General features: G+C 45.9%; 2 protein-coding genes across 14 annotated transcripts in view; one reads left to right on the top strand and one right to left on the bottom strand.

The window, feature by feature from the left end:
- The window catches only part of LOC118917158 (spermatogenesis-associated protein 31E1-like), a 227,002-nt gene that overhangs the window by 71,983 nt on the left and 141,169 nt on the right, over positions 1–13,850 (top strand). For 6 of the 13 annotated variants that reach the window (XR_008996437.1, XR_008996439.1, XR_008996438.1 and 3 more), the window contains one exon: positions 2,993–4,723. The exons of 2 other annotated variants lie outside the window; for them this stretch is intronic. Coding sequence is in view for 1 of the 11 variants with exons in the window: in XM_057498467.1 (XP_057354450.1) it covers positions 3,777–3,910; positions 7,786–7,883 (232 nt within the window). In the remaining 10 variants the exon portion in view is untranslated. Of the gene's footprint in view, positions 1–2,992; positions 4,724–7,785; positions 8,729–13,850 lie in introns of those variants that run through there. 5 more of the 13 variants (XR_008996444.1, XR_008996445.1, XR_008996446.1 and 2 more) reach the window with 3 other exon arrangements.
- On the bottom strand, positions 243–3,064 carry LOC118917159 (ADP-ribosylation factor-like protein 6). Its single transcript, XM_057498466.1, has 2 exons — positions 2,548–3,064; positions 243–1,108 (listed from the first exon to the last, which is right to left on the bottom strand). Exons 1-2 carry the CDS (start codon positions 3,062–3,064, stop codon positions 1,065–1,067), a joined length of 561 nt encoding a protein of 186 aa, XP_057354449.1. The 3' UTR covers positions 243–1,064.

Genomic DNA, 13,850 nt, shown 5'->3' with positions numbered 1-13,850 from the left:
AAAGTACCAGAGTTACATGCAGGATATATTTGCCTTAAATATTCTCAATATTAACTATATTATTTATGGAAATCCCATCATGGTATGCAAAAAATTCCAAAGGAAAAAAATAACTTAAGCAAATAGGAGAGAATTCATAATTTTTAGCAGACAACCTATAAATGAAAAACAAATACATAAAACTCAGTCCTTTTGTTATTTATAAAGCACAGGCTGAATAGGGCCACATATAAATATTTAAATGCAAAACATACAGTATACATTTTGAACATTTTATGAGGTGTTTATGTTGCAATGTAGAGCTTAATGAATTAAATTTTGTAATACAGTGTCTAAATATGAAAAAACACTTGTTTGAGCTTTAAGGCAATAAATTTTAATTGCATAATGTTAAATAAATGTGTTAAATAATAATAAATGCAATAACCTCAGCTTATACATATTTATATGGCATCCTGTGACTACTATACTCAGCTTGCTTCTACCTAATCTTTACATGGGAATGTTTAGTGGGAACAGGTGTTTTATAGACTATAAAGTAGATTGGGAGATCAGGGAAAAAAGGAAAAAGTCGGTACTTCTAATTATTTGCTTGATGTGAGTTACTACAGTTTGTGGAATACTAATTAACTTAATATCAACATAGCTTTTATGAATTATTTTGATCATAGTCATTTATGCCCAGAGTTTAAAAATATGAAGTATTAACTGACTTAAACAAAGAAAAAATAGCAGTCCCTTCCTTTTCTCTGACATTCTCCTTACCCCATCCTAGTCTCCTGACCCAGGGGTATAGAGGGAACATACCGCTTTTAGGTCCCAGTTTCTTGTTTATAAGACAAAACAAATAATAGAACCTACCATGTAAGGTTACTGTGAGGATTAAATGATGCAGACCTCTGTATATGTTAAAAATATAGCAACAGCTGTTATTGTTACTGTTATCTTATGGTAGATGAGGATTTTAATTCTTTTAAAACACCCTTTCTCCATCCTCCTAAAGTAGTTACAGGGTATCAGTTTTTTGTTAAATTATGTTCAGTGTTTTAATCATCACGTCCTTTTTATATTTGAGGCAACTCTACATTAATGAGAATCTCATTTTGTACTCTCATCAAAACATTTTATGAGAGGCTGGCAAGCTAACTAAAATGCTGGGCCACTGAAATATTCTGGATAACTTTCAACTGGCCAAATTCCAAATCACTGGGATTTCTGGACTAAGAGAAACTGGATTATACAACTTTTACTGTTATTTCAAAATTATTTTATTCAAATCTCTTGTGAAGCAAACCACTACTGCAGTTACTATAACACATCTTTATTACTCACTTATCTTTTGCCCTCTGTTTTTTTAAATCATTTTCACAACTAAGGATATTTAAGATATTACACACTGTATGTTACCAGTTTTCCTTTACATGAAATGTTTTTCAGCATTGACACCATTGCTTTACATACCATTTCCCAGTGGTTAATTTAAAATTAAAGTTTCTCTTTAGAGTTCAATTTTAAGTTTTCTCTAAGTTGTGAGAAAGAGTACCATTTGTATACAGTAGATGCCTGAGAAATGTCTGAAGTTCTAAAGAACGTTTTTGTAGTAGGTTATGCTCAGGAAAAACAGTTTGGTGAGTCATAATCTATTTTAATAAAGTACTATAGTAACTTGGAGGTATTCTACAGGAAGAAATATGAAGTCAGTTATAATAATTATTAAAGAACCACATTAACTCATTTTTATCCTCTGAATCTTAAAATACAATATTTTCACTCACCCAATGAAATAAAATTAGATAATGAAAAGGTTCTCAAATTCTCCCTCATTAAATTTTAAGGAATGTTTTATTTACCTTGTACATCATTGCCTAGAACAATGCCAGACTACTATAGGTATGAAGATGTTCAATACATGTTCATTGGATAAATAAATTCAGTTTAATTTCATCTCAGATAATTAACAGTTGCTTGACAGAAAATACCAAATACCATATTAACACAGCATTACCAAGTATACATTTTATATTTTTATTGATGGTGACATACAGTAAAAATTTAATATATATTAATTAGGTCCCTTACAGATATTTAAAGTTCTTTTTTACAAGCACAATCATACTGCAAAGTCATATCATACAAAATATTTAGAAGACAATTTAAAAAATAAAATGCATTGAAGATATGAGTCACAATGAGATATTGAGATGGCTTATAACTCTGACTCTAAACATTCTAATTACAGCCAAATAATAGACCTTTTCCAAGAAGCTGATAATTCTGGGGAGGGAGCCCTTCTGAGGGAAGATTGAGTTTTCTTCTTATTAATGGCTAGATTAGCATATCTGAAGTCCTATGTTCTTAAAAAGCTCATTCAGAGTCCACAAATGCAAGCAGAAGATTATAAAGTATTCTTAGGTGCACAATCGCCATCTTTTAAAAAATTTAAAGTACTCAGTTTGCACATTCCTTGAACTGAAAACTGTTGAGATTTCCAAGTACTATCTTTGCATGTCTCCACAGCCTGGATCTGATCTTGAAGCCAGTCTACACCTTCTTGCAATCCTTCTCCTTTTATGGCATCACTAGCACAAATATGCCATGGCTTATCTTTGATATTCTCTAAACACAGCAACTGAGACACTTTTACAGATGTCACTGCATCTCTAAGATCCATCTTGTTTGCAAAGAATAAGATCGGTATTCGGTGGTGCTTACTATCTGGATGATTCAGAAGAGTATCAAGTTCTTCTTTGGCCACAACCATTCTTAATCTATCACTACTATCAATGACAGAAATAATGGCTTGTCTGTCTTTATAATAGTGTTCCCAGAGATTTCTGTACCTTCCTTGACCTGACATGTCAAACACTGTAAAAGGCAAACTGGACGACTGAAATTTCTCTATGCTGAATCCTATTGTTGGAACTATATCTTGTGATTGAGCATTTGAGGGTTTAAGTTTGTTAATGATTGTTGTTTTGCCACTATTATCCAGGCCAAGGCACAAAACATGAACTTCCTTATTCTTCAAGCCAAGCAAGTCTGAAAGTCTGTCTAGCAATCCCATAATGTGATTCAAGTATTTACAAACCAGCTGGTCTTTGAGGTTAGTCCTGCAGGCCTAGGAGCTCGTGAAGAACAGCAACGGACGCGCTCGCTCGCATCCGTCTCACGGATGGGAATCTGGTGCTGGCGTCTTTCAGCCTTCCTCTCTATGCATCCATAGGAGGGATCCCTGGTCCGGAGCAAAGTCGCCACTACAAGGGTGAACTGGTAGCCTGGGTGTCAGCCGGAGCCTCAGTGGCTGGGCACTCTCCTTGCGCGTGGCGTTCCCCTGGCAACCGGACGTTCTTCCGGTCCCGAAGCCACGCCTTCTCCAAGTCAGAGACTGAAGAGCTCCCGAAACTGCCACAGATACAGCGAAGCGTTTCGAAGATGTGAGCACGATGGCGGTAGAACTGACGCCTTCCAGCGAGGAGCCGAGCCTGCCCCGGGCCTTTTAAATCAGCTTTAACTGATTTCACTGAAGAATGCCTATACTCTTAGTTTGGTATCTTTACCCTAGAGAATTATTGTGACTCTGACTTTGCTAATGCTTAACATGGAGTTTGGATAGGGACTTCTTTGCATATTGTTACATTGTTTCGACTGTAATTACCTTTTTTCCAGAGGCCCTCACCCTACTCTGCCTAAACCCACGGTCCCTGTCTCAGGCCCAGACTCCACCTCCTGGGTGAGCACACATACTGGGGACCCAACAGCTGCCTCCTTGCCTGCAGAGCATCAGGAAACCCACCTGCAAGAGCATCGGTCCTGGGGTGTTTGAGCCCCATTGCCCATGACGAACACCTCTGCAGAGGGAGGCCCAAAGAACACCTTCAACTGGGCAGAAAGAAGATGACCAGGAATCAAAGTGAGTGAGGAAAGCACCAGGGCCCCAAGTGGGATGGGTTCCCACAATTCTCACTTCATTGCTCCCCTTCCAGCAGGCAGAGCAAGTCGGGTCCTAGGAGGGAGGCGTGGCAGGTAGCACTGGCAGCCTTCAGAGCCTTCTGTGATCTGACAGCTCAGGGAGCACTGCCCAATCACCATGGACAAGAGCATGTCCTGAGGCCTGCCAGGCAGGGCCGGGCTGCCAGGGGGTTGCAGCTTCTGCGTGCAGGACGTGTTCACAACATGGCACACTTAAAAACCAGCCCCCCATCTTCTTAGTTCTCCCCAAGTAAAACTGCTCCACCACTTAACCTGCCATGTGATCTGGGGCAAGGCATTTAACCTCTCTGAAAGTGTTTGCCCAACTGAACAATGGGGATAAGCCTGGCCAGGGCACTAAGTAACTTACACTACATCAAGCATGCAAAGGGTGGGAATGTGAGGAGCTGTCCTAAGAGAGCTTGTCTATAGGAGAGGAGATTCCAAACACCGCTCTCTTCTTTGTCCTTTGATGATGTGAGTCCAGGTAAGTTCTGGAAGTGTGTGCCCACAGCATGTTGTAGCTCTCTTCTGACTTTTTAAAATTAAAATGTCACATTAGTTTGACCACGCATTTTCCTGCCTGTCCCAAGGAAGAAGCTGAGAAGCTGTGGCCCTTGTCACAGAAGTAATGTGTGTGACGGGTGGTGTCCTTGTGAGTCACACAGGTCTGGCAGCCCAGAGTGAACTTCTCTGCCTGTGTGCCTGGTGCTGCCCTTGGTCAGGGCACTTCCCTCAGCTGAAAAACTAGCAGGTTGGTCCCTGTGCCCTGAGGTCCCTGCCAGCTCACACGTCACGAACCCAGACCCTGTCAGCCTGACAGCATGTTGTGTCATGTGTCTGACACTGGGCTTCCAGGCTCTTATGCCACATTGGGTGAGGGGATTAGGGCTGTGTGGACGGATGAAAAGGCAGATAAAGTGAAATAGGCTTTTGATGTGAAATCACTTCATTAATATAATCTCCTAATTTATGCTTCTGTCACCTGTCCTTGCTGACCAGTTGCTCATAGTAAATCCTATTTCCATTAAAGCTTAGGCTTCATTAGAATGCCCCTTCTGGACAGTTAGTTAGGACTTTTCCCTTGAACACAACGGCTCACCTTCCTCAAGGAAGACTTGGAGTGACTGTGTTTGAATGTGAATATGTTAATTTCTCCAAACCCTAAGCCCTCCTATAGGAGTAAGTCTAAATGACTTTTACCATGACTGACATCTATTCTAGTTATACATCTGAAGAGAGCTGCTCTAAGATCCAGTGTCCAGGGGCCCCAGTGTGCAGGGACAGCATGCAATCTCTTTCTGTGCTCCAATGCATTTTTTTTTCCAATGCATTTTTCATTGCGTGTATCTAGCACTCCATGTGAGGCCATAGGTCTTTAACAACATTAGGTAATATTTTCCTTATAAATCCTCTCAGCCCCCAGATACTGCTCTCAGTTGTTTTCACAAACTATTTCTTCTGGTGTATTTCCCTGTTATCATCTAAATTACTTCGTAAGTTAAATATGATTGTTAAGAAAACAATATGCTCTTGAAGCTGTTTAATAGAATATTTTATTTTGACCAAACTCACTGATGAGAAGTGTGTTTGAGATATCAGCTATAAATACTGATCACCAAAGCTGGCAAGACTGTGGTCCTGGTAATTACTAAATGGAAGGCACTCATCCTAGAAGACTAGAAAATAGTCTTGCTCAGGAAGAAGGAAACAAAGAGCATTGAGGGAATGCTCCCAAAGTGACTTGGACAGTTCCAGCCATATAATTTCCTCTTAGAAGTATGTTTTGTCTGGACTAGGCTGAATTTGGAGGGTGGCCCAAGCCAAAAGGCAAATGACAGGGATGTGATTTCCATGACATATAAAATCTACTGAAAAATAGACACAACAAACTGGTAGGAGTGTACATAAAGTGGATGAATAAATATCTGAAAAAAAAGATACAGAAATGGTCAATAAACCCATGGAAAGGTATTTGACCTCACTCAGAGTTAATGAAGTACAGACTGAAGCAATTCTGAGAGCACCATTCATCTCTAAACTTGGCCAGGATTGAAATGTTTACTAGCTCCTGGGTTGATGTAGATTAAGTGAAGCATGCGATCTATGGTGGAAGAAAAATCATGCAGCCATTGCACAGGACAATTTGACAGCATGTATACAACTTGAAAAGGGCATGGTTTGACTCAGCATTTCCCTTTATAATCATATAGACACACACAAGTGTGCAGGGGCATATACACATTGTTCATAAGAATAAAATACTGCAAACAAGCTAAATGTAAATCAGTAGGGGATTTGTTAACTAAGTCATGGTGAATCCATCCAAAAGAATATTATTCTCAAATCTAATCTCAGAATGCACGGTGAGTCTGGCCCTGATGGTCAAGTCCTCCACCCGGTTGGCCTGGTTCCACGTCTGTTAACTTGGACTCTGATCCCGAAACAACAACCCGCCGTCAGTGGGCTGACAAAGTCTAGGGTTCCTGCCAAGTGTCAGTTCTAGGCTGACATATCTTTGCTGAGGTAAAATGTCACCTGGGCAGAGTGCTTTGCCGGACAGGTAGCAGATACTCCTAATGACACCTAGTCCTATCCATGGCCATTTTAATTTCAACAAAACCTCATGATTCTTTTCTGGGAGACAAGTGCTTCACAATTCAATATCCACCCAGCCTTTCCCACCACTCTGCTGAGCCTTTCAGACTCCAGTCCTTTCCCATCTCCTGGGTTCAACATGCAAGGTCAGGCTTTGCCTCCTGACCCCCTTCTCCTGTGGGTCAGGGCCTGTGCCCTCTCCCACATCCCACACTGGAACCTTCCTGCTTACTCCCGTCCGCCCTATGTTCTGCTGGCCCAGGCAGGGTCCATGACTCCATCCCGGGGGTTCCCATTCCCGCTGTGCTTTCCAAAGGACAGTCGTGATTATGGGGAAGCCACATCCTCAGCTGAGCAGCTCTTGTGGAGCCACACCTACACTCATCATCCCTCGCTGTTGCTTCGACCGCCTGCTCTGGGCTGGAGTGGTGGGCTCAGCTGTGCCTGGTGGGAGAAACAGCCAAGTCTTCAGGTTCCCAGGCTGGTGTGGGCCCAGGGGGAACATTTTCTGGGTAGGTAGAGACTCTCCCAGGATCAATCTTGTTTTTATCAGAAGCTGTTCTGCAGTGCAACACCTCGTTGGCAGGAAGCAAGGCTTGGGCTCATTCTCTCTGAGCAGTTTGCTACAGACTTTCTTTTTCCTTCTCTCCCTTCCCATCCCAGGACCTTAAGGGCAAACAAAAAACCTGTTTTGCAAAATGTAGCAGGTTTATACTATATCTAAATTTGGTGCAATCAGTTGTATGCTGCTTCAGAGATAGTTCTATAGAAAAAAGAAAATAGGACCTTAAGCCATAAGTATGATTGGACTCTTCTTTCTGGGAAAACCTAAATTCCAAGTCCCAGAAAGTGTAGCTGGGGGCAGGCAGGAGGGCACTGGCTGCTGTGGCTTCACTAGGGTTGGGCCCTCCTCTGTTTGACAAGCGCAACACAACTAGCTGTGTGCGGAACCCAAGCCACAGGGAACTGCTTAGAACACGGGCGCCCACAGGACAAGTCACAGTATTCTCTGTACTGCATTTTTTTACTTGTTTTTAATTTGGTTTAGTAAGCTAAGCTGCTGTTTAATGTAGAACAGTGATGGATTGTAAAAGCATGAATATGCTCATCTTTCTTCAAGAAATGCTATTAAGAAAAACGAACTTCCCATTTTCTGAGGCATGAAAAAAATAATCTGCCTCCAGCCTCATTTCTGAGTCCTTTTCTCTATCACTCTAGTCTCTTCGTACCAGCCCCCCTGCACTTTATACAGTGGTCACGTGGACATGATGGATGACTGGAACACACAGCTGCATCTTCCCGCCAGCAAGCCCTGAGCACTCAATTTGGACACTGTGAAATCCCAGCCCAGCCTTTTATCCCTGGGGGGACCTCCCTGACTACCTTTGTCAGAAGGGAGCTTTCCTTGAAATACGAGCTCTTCAGAACATATTTTCTGTCAGTGAACACAGCCTGCCTTGCAATAGGTCATGTGTGCTCTCCGTGTCCTAGAGATTCCTGGAGAAATGCATTTTGCTTGGCATTATCAATTAATCCTGTACAGTGCCTGGCACAGTGTTTGCATATACTAGTTGGTTATTTGTTGTAGGGATGGTGGTCGAAGAAATGAACTCAGCACTCTTAGGAAGACATTTTTTACCATATCAGAAATCCATACAAGAATATGCATGTTGACGGCTGGAGGCCAGAGGAGGGTCGCCTTGGTCCAGTGAAAGGTAGTAATAACCTCTGGGTAGGATTTTCAAGTTTGCAAAGGAACTGTCTGTAATTTTAATCAATAGCCAGGATATCAATGCTCACCTCATTTCATTGCTGAGGTGAGTGGCACAAGGTCAAATAGCCAATTGGTTACAAAGCAAGAGCAGCTTGTGCAAACTTACATGCAGCTAGAAATCACCCCTGAGGAGCCAGATCAGTGGTCTAGATGGAATCCTTGGTGAAGGGCCCCCACCCATAAGATGGCGAACCTCCTGCTTCTCTTCCAGATCCTCGATTCCCGCCGGCGCCATCTGAACCCCAATCACCCCTCGCCCCCCTAATCCCAGCACCTAGCCAATGGCCACCAGCCCCATAGAAGTAACACCACAATCACCCCATGCCCCTTCCTATATAACCCAGCACCTTTCCCTAATAAAGCGGAATTCTCCCGTGAATTGCTGCTGTGTGTCGCTCCCTTCCTTTCATTGGTGCCGAAACCTGGGAGACGGGACACCCCAACTGGGCCCCGTCTTCTTCCCCCCAGCACCAGCAGCAGCTTGCCCTCGTCCTCTTTTTCCGGCGCTGGCTCCTCACACTCACCACTCCTCTATGGCCTTTGGGTAAGTTTTCCCCCGGAATGGGCCACTCTTCCCCGACGAGGAGGGAACTCTCGCTGCCTTAGGCCTTCACGGCTGCGGCGGACCCTCAGGCCCCTCGTCCAACAGCCATAAACGAGGTGACTCCTTTGCAGATGAGAACGCTCTCTTTTTTCACCCCCCCTCCTCCTTCCGTTCCTTCCGCCGAAAATTCCTAGTACTGGGTTCCTCGTGATTCCGGCACTCTGCCTTCTTAGAGAAGTCTGGGTGACGACCCACACTTCCTATGAAATTCCGACTCGTATACGAGTTTCCGCAGACCACCAAGGATCATCGGGGACGCCCTTTGTCTCCTTGCGGTCTGCTCCCAGTCCAAGGATCTCCGTTCGTCTTCCCCTGTTTGTCTCATTCTCTGTCCTTTAGCCATGGGAGCCTCCTCATCCCTCCCTGAAAGTTCACCTCTTGAATGCCTGCTCAAGCATCTAGCCACCCTCTCCCTGACGCCTGATATAAAACCAAAACTTCTTGGTAAATACTGCTCCCAAGATTGGCCGACATACCCCCTAGACAATAACAACCAATGGCCCGCAGGGGGAACTCTTGATCCTAACATCACTCGCGATCTCTTTAACTACTGCCAGTGCCTGAAAAAATGGAAGGGGATTCCTTATACCGAAGCTTGCCGCCTCCTCCCCCCGCCTCCCCCCAAGTTCTCCTAGCCTGCAAGCTGTCTCTCCCCCGCAGAAGCCTCCCGTTCACTCCCTTCCCCCTCCTCTCCTACAACAACCCCTCCCCCTTCCTCTACCACCATCTCCTCCCCCACCTCATCACACTGCAGATCAAGCCTGAGCCTTTCAGCCCCCCTCTAAGTCCCAAGAACCTCCTCCGTCTTTGCCCCCATCACCTGTTTCTCCCCCACAGACTGAGCCAGAACCCTTCAGTCCCCCACTGCCATGGGTCTCTGCTCTCGAGATATCTTCGCCTGCTGCTTAATAGCAGGTCTGAAAAAGGCAGCTCATAAAGAGTCAGTTTTCAAAAGCTCCCTCCGAGTTCTTAGACTCACTCAAGCCCTATTACAGTTACCAGCCTGGACCCAGAAACGCCTGATGGGAGACATGTCCTTATGACATACTTCCTAGCTCAAAGCTACCCCGACATTAAAGCTAAACTCAAAAAGTTAGAACAGGGCCCCGCTACCCCACAGACTGAGATCCTAACAGTGGCCTTTAAAGTCTCCCATAACCGGGAGGAGGAGAAAGAACACCGTAAACAAAAGGCTGATCAGGCCAATTTCCAAATGTTGGCCCAGCTGATAAAACCACAACCTGGGCACCCCTCTACAAACAAGCCCCCCCCAGGAGCTTGTTTCAACTGCGGAAAAGAAGGACATAGGTCAAGGGCATGCCCCTCCCCCAGATCTCCTACCACCCCATGCCCCAGATGCCACAAAAAGGGCCACTGGGGGACTGATTGCCCAACCACCCGAAGGGGAGGCTGGACGAACAACCCCAATCCTAAGCCCGCCGAAGTGGGGCTGGCAGAAGAAGATTGACGGGGCCCGGGGGCTTCTCGCCCAACCATTTCCATCACCAAACAGGAGCCCAGGGTTACTTTAATAGTAGACGGTCGCCCCATCTCCTTCCTCCTAGATACAGGAGCCACCTTCTCAGTCTTGCGAGAATACCGGGACCCTACCACGCCTGCCATTACTCCTGTAGTCGGGGTAGGAGGTAAACAGATTTTCCCATTAAACCCTCCCCCCCCCTTTTATGCACAATCCAGGACAATCCCATACCTTTCTCCCACTCCTTCCTGGTTATGCCCCAGTGTCCCATCCCCTTACTAGGACGGGACATCCTTTCTCTCCTCCATGTTTCCATAACTATATCCACTCCCACAGCCCCCAGTACTCCCTTTCTAATGGCCCTCATAGCCGACAACCCCCCTCTACCCAATGAAAGCTCTAGTTCCGCCCTCATACACCCTGTAAATCCCAAAGTTTGGGACATTACAAGCCCCTCCGTGGCTCTGTGTCCTCCTGCCTCTATCAAATTACGTGACCCCTCTCAGTATATCTGTCAGGCCCAATACCCCCTAACCACTTCAGCCCTCATAGGCCTCCAACCCATCATTCAAGATCTTTTAAACAAAAATTACCTCAGACCCACTCACTCCCCGTTTAATACCCCCATATTAGCTGTTAAAAAAAACCAACGGATCTTTCCGCCTTGTTCAAGACCTTCGCCTCGTCAACATGGCCGTCGTCCCTATCCATCCCTTAGTCCCAAACCCATACACCCTTTTATCGCAGATCCCTGCCTCAGCCTCCCACTTCTCAGTCCTAGATCTCAAGGACGCATTTTTTACTCTCCCTCTGGACCCCTCCTTCCTCCCAAGATTTTTTCTCCTTCACCTGGACGGACCCATACACAAGACATTCTGAACAACTCACTTGGACAGTTTTGCCACAAGGCTTCCGAGTCCACCTTATTACAATACGTGGACAATCTTCTACTCTGCAGTCCCTCGTGGGAACAGTCTTAACTTGACACTGCCTCCCTACTTAACCTTCTAGCTTCCAGAGGTTACCGAGTATCCCCTGTCAAAGCTCAAATCTCTTCCCCTTCTGTCACTTACCTTGGATTTCTTCTATCTCAACAAAGAAAGTCCATTACCTTAGACAGAAAACAGCTCCTCTCTGACCTTCCCATTCCCAAAACCAAGACAGAAATCCTTTCCTTTCTAGGCCTGGCTAGTATTTTAGAGCGTGGATCCCTAACTTCTCCCTGTTGGCAAGACCCCTATATGACCTCAGCAGGGGCCCCCCTGAAGAACCATTATCCTCCTCACCCCGACACTCCTTCATTAAGCTCCGTGGAGCCCTTGTGGAAGCCCCAGCTCTCCATCTTCCTGATTTGTCGAAGCCCTTCTCATTATACATTCATGAGAGGTCCAGTCAAGCTCTAGGAGTCCTAGGCCAATATTATGGCCCATCCTTTGCCCCAGTAGCTTATCTTTCCAAGCAATTAGACCCCACAGTTCGGGGATGGGCCCCCTGCCTACGGGCATTAGCCGCTGGACAGCTCTTGCAGAAGGAAGCTCATAAACTGACATTCAGGGCGCCCCTTACCATTCTGTCCCCACATCACCTAAAGGATCTCTTAACCTACAAAAGTTTACAGACTCTCCCTCCCTCCAGACTCCTGACCTTACTGTCCTCTCTCCTCCAAAATCCCGTTCACCCCCTTTGCCATCCATACCCGAATCATGACTTCTTCCTCCTTTACTGCTCCCTCGCTCTCTCTCACTTTTTTTCCTCATTCCTATTGTCTTCCCCGCCACCCCAGCCTCCTTTGTATGGCGATTCAAAGTCAGACAGACTTACACACAGCATCAAACAAAAATTACTGCCCTCATCGCCACATCAGACTGCCCTCTGAAAGGCTGCTCCGAGCCTTTCTACCTCCACTTTCCTCCCTCCACCGAAGTGTTCACTAGCAGCTACCTTTATTCTCCCTACCTCTGCTTCCTCTATGACCGAAAACAAGCCTGTTGCAGGCGATGGCCAGACACCTACGGGGGATGTCCCTACTGGTCTTGCGCCATTCACTACATGGGTAACTCCCAGTACCCACAGTATTACTCCTCCAACCCATTCTCTTCAATACTAACAAAACCCTTCCTCACCTGGCTGTGGCCCATTGCAGGCCCTATAATAATCATTCTCGCCTGTCTCTTCTTACCTTGTATAGTAAAGTTTATCAAATCCCAAGTCAGTAAAATCTCTAATCAAACTTTCAACCAGCTTTTACTCAGGAACTACCAGCTTTTAGTCACAGAAGATCCCTCACCCTCATGTAACCTCCTTACCACATGCTGAGGTGGACCCCTCTCTCTGCTGGAAACTGTTCCTGGAAACAATGGCCGCAGATGCCTGGCTTCTGGCACCCGTATCCTCTTGGCACCATTAGAATCAACAAGTCCTTGACCTATGGTTACAGGGAACCTTCACTGATTTCCAACCTGAAAAAGTCCACATCTACTCGTCCTTACTGTGGGGAGTCCTATCAACCCTTTCTTCCCAGTCCTCAAGCCCTCACTCCCTTCTCCGCCCCCATTCAGCAGGAAGCAGTCAGAGAGAAAGCAACGTCCACAACCCCATAGAGGAGAAAGGGGGAATGAAGGGCCCCCATCCATAAGATGGCGAACCTCCTGCTTCTCTTCCGGGTCCTCGATTCCCGCTGGCGCCATCTGAACCCCAATCACCCCTCACCCCCCTAATCCCAGCACCTAGCCAATGGCCACCAGCCCCGTAGAAGTAACACCACAATCACCCCATGCCCCTTCCTATATAACCCAGCACCTTTCCCTAATAAAGCGGAATTCTCCAGTGAATTGCTGCTGTGTGTTGTCGCTCCCTTCCTTTCACTTGGAATCTGCATTTTAAGAGCTTCTCAGCAGATTGAGTTGCTGATTACAGCTGAAACACACTGGCAGCCCCCCACCCCTGCATTGGGTGACTTCTCAGGTGGGTGCCCTGGGACGGCCTCTCTCCTGTGCGGGGCTCCGCCCAGGACTACATCCATTTTTTGGGGTGAGCCATGCACAGTGTCCCCCTCCCCTGGTCAGGAGCACTCAGTCTCCCCTTTGTCAGGCAAAAGGACAGTGACAAGCCACTGACCACGTGGGGCATGCAGGGGAGAAAGGGCTGGGCCACCTTTGGAACTCACCTCTGGAGTTCTCCCGTGTACATGCCAACGAGCTCCTAAAATGTATTCCCTGCCTCCCTCATCCTCTAATAACTTTTGAGGGCTCCTTGACTCCTGACTCAGTTCATTTTTAGACCCGAGTTCTCTTATCTACCTAGATCTGTACCTCTGCCAGCCTAACACACCTCCTCTGGTACCCAGAATTAGGATTCACAGACTTGCCCTCCTCCTACCTGGCTGTGGCTCACAGAGCATAGGCACAGCCTCGGCACAGCACAAA

The sequence above is a fragment of the Manis pentadactyla genome, chromosome 3 (genome assembly GCF_030020395.1).
Source record: "Manis pentadactyla isolate mManPen7 chromosome 3, mManPen7.hap1, whole genome shotgun sequence".
Classification (NCBI taxonomy): domain Eukaryota; kingdom Metazoa; phylum Chordata; class Mammalia; order Pholidota; family Manidae; genus Manis; species Manis pentadactyla.
Note: the sequence above shows the minus strand (reverse complement) of the source record. Positions and strands in the feature narration are given on the sequence as shown.

Excerpts from the sequence above, each read along its gene's own strand:
- LOC118917159 (XM_057498466.1), bottom strand. The coding sequence starts at position 3,064 with ATGGGATTGCTAGACAGACTTTCAGACTTGCTTGGCTTGAAGAATAAG. Across the intron at positions 1,109-2,547 it reads AGGAGAAGGATTGCAAGAAG|TACAAAATGAGATTCTCATT; the intron begins GTGTAGACTGGC and ends TTTTGATGAGAG.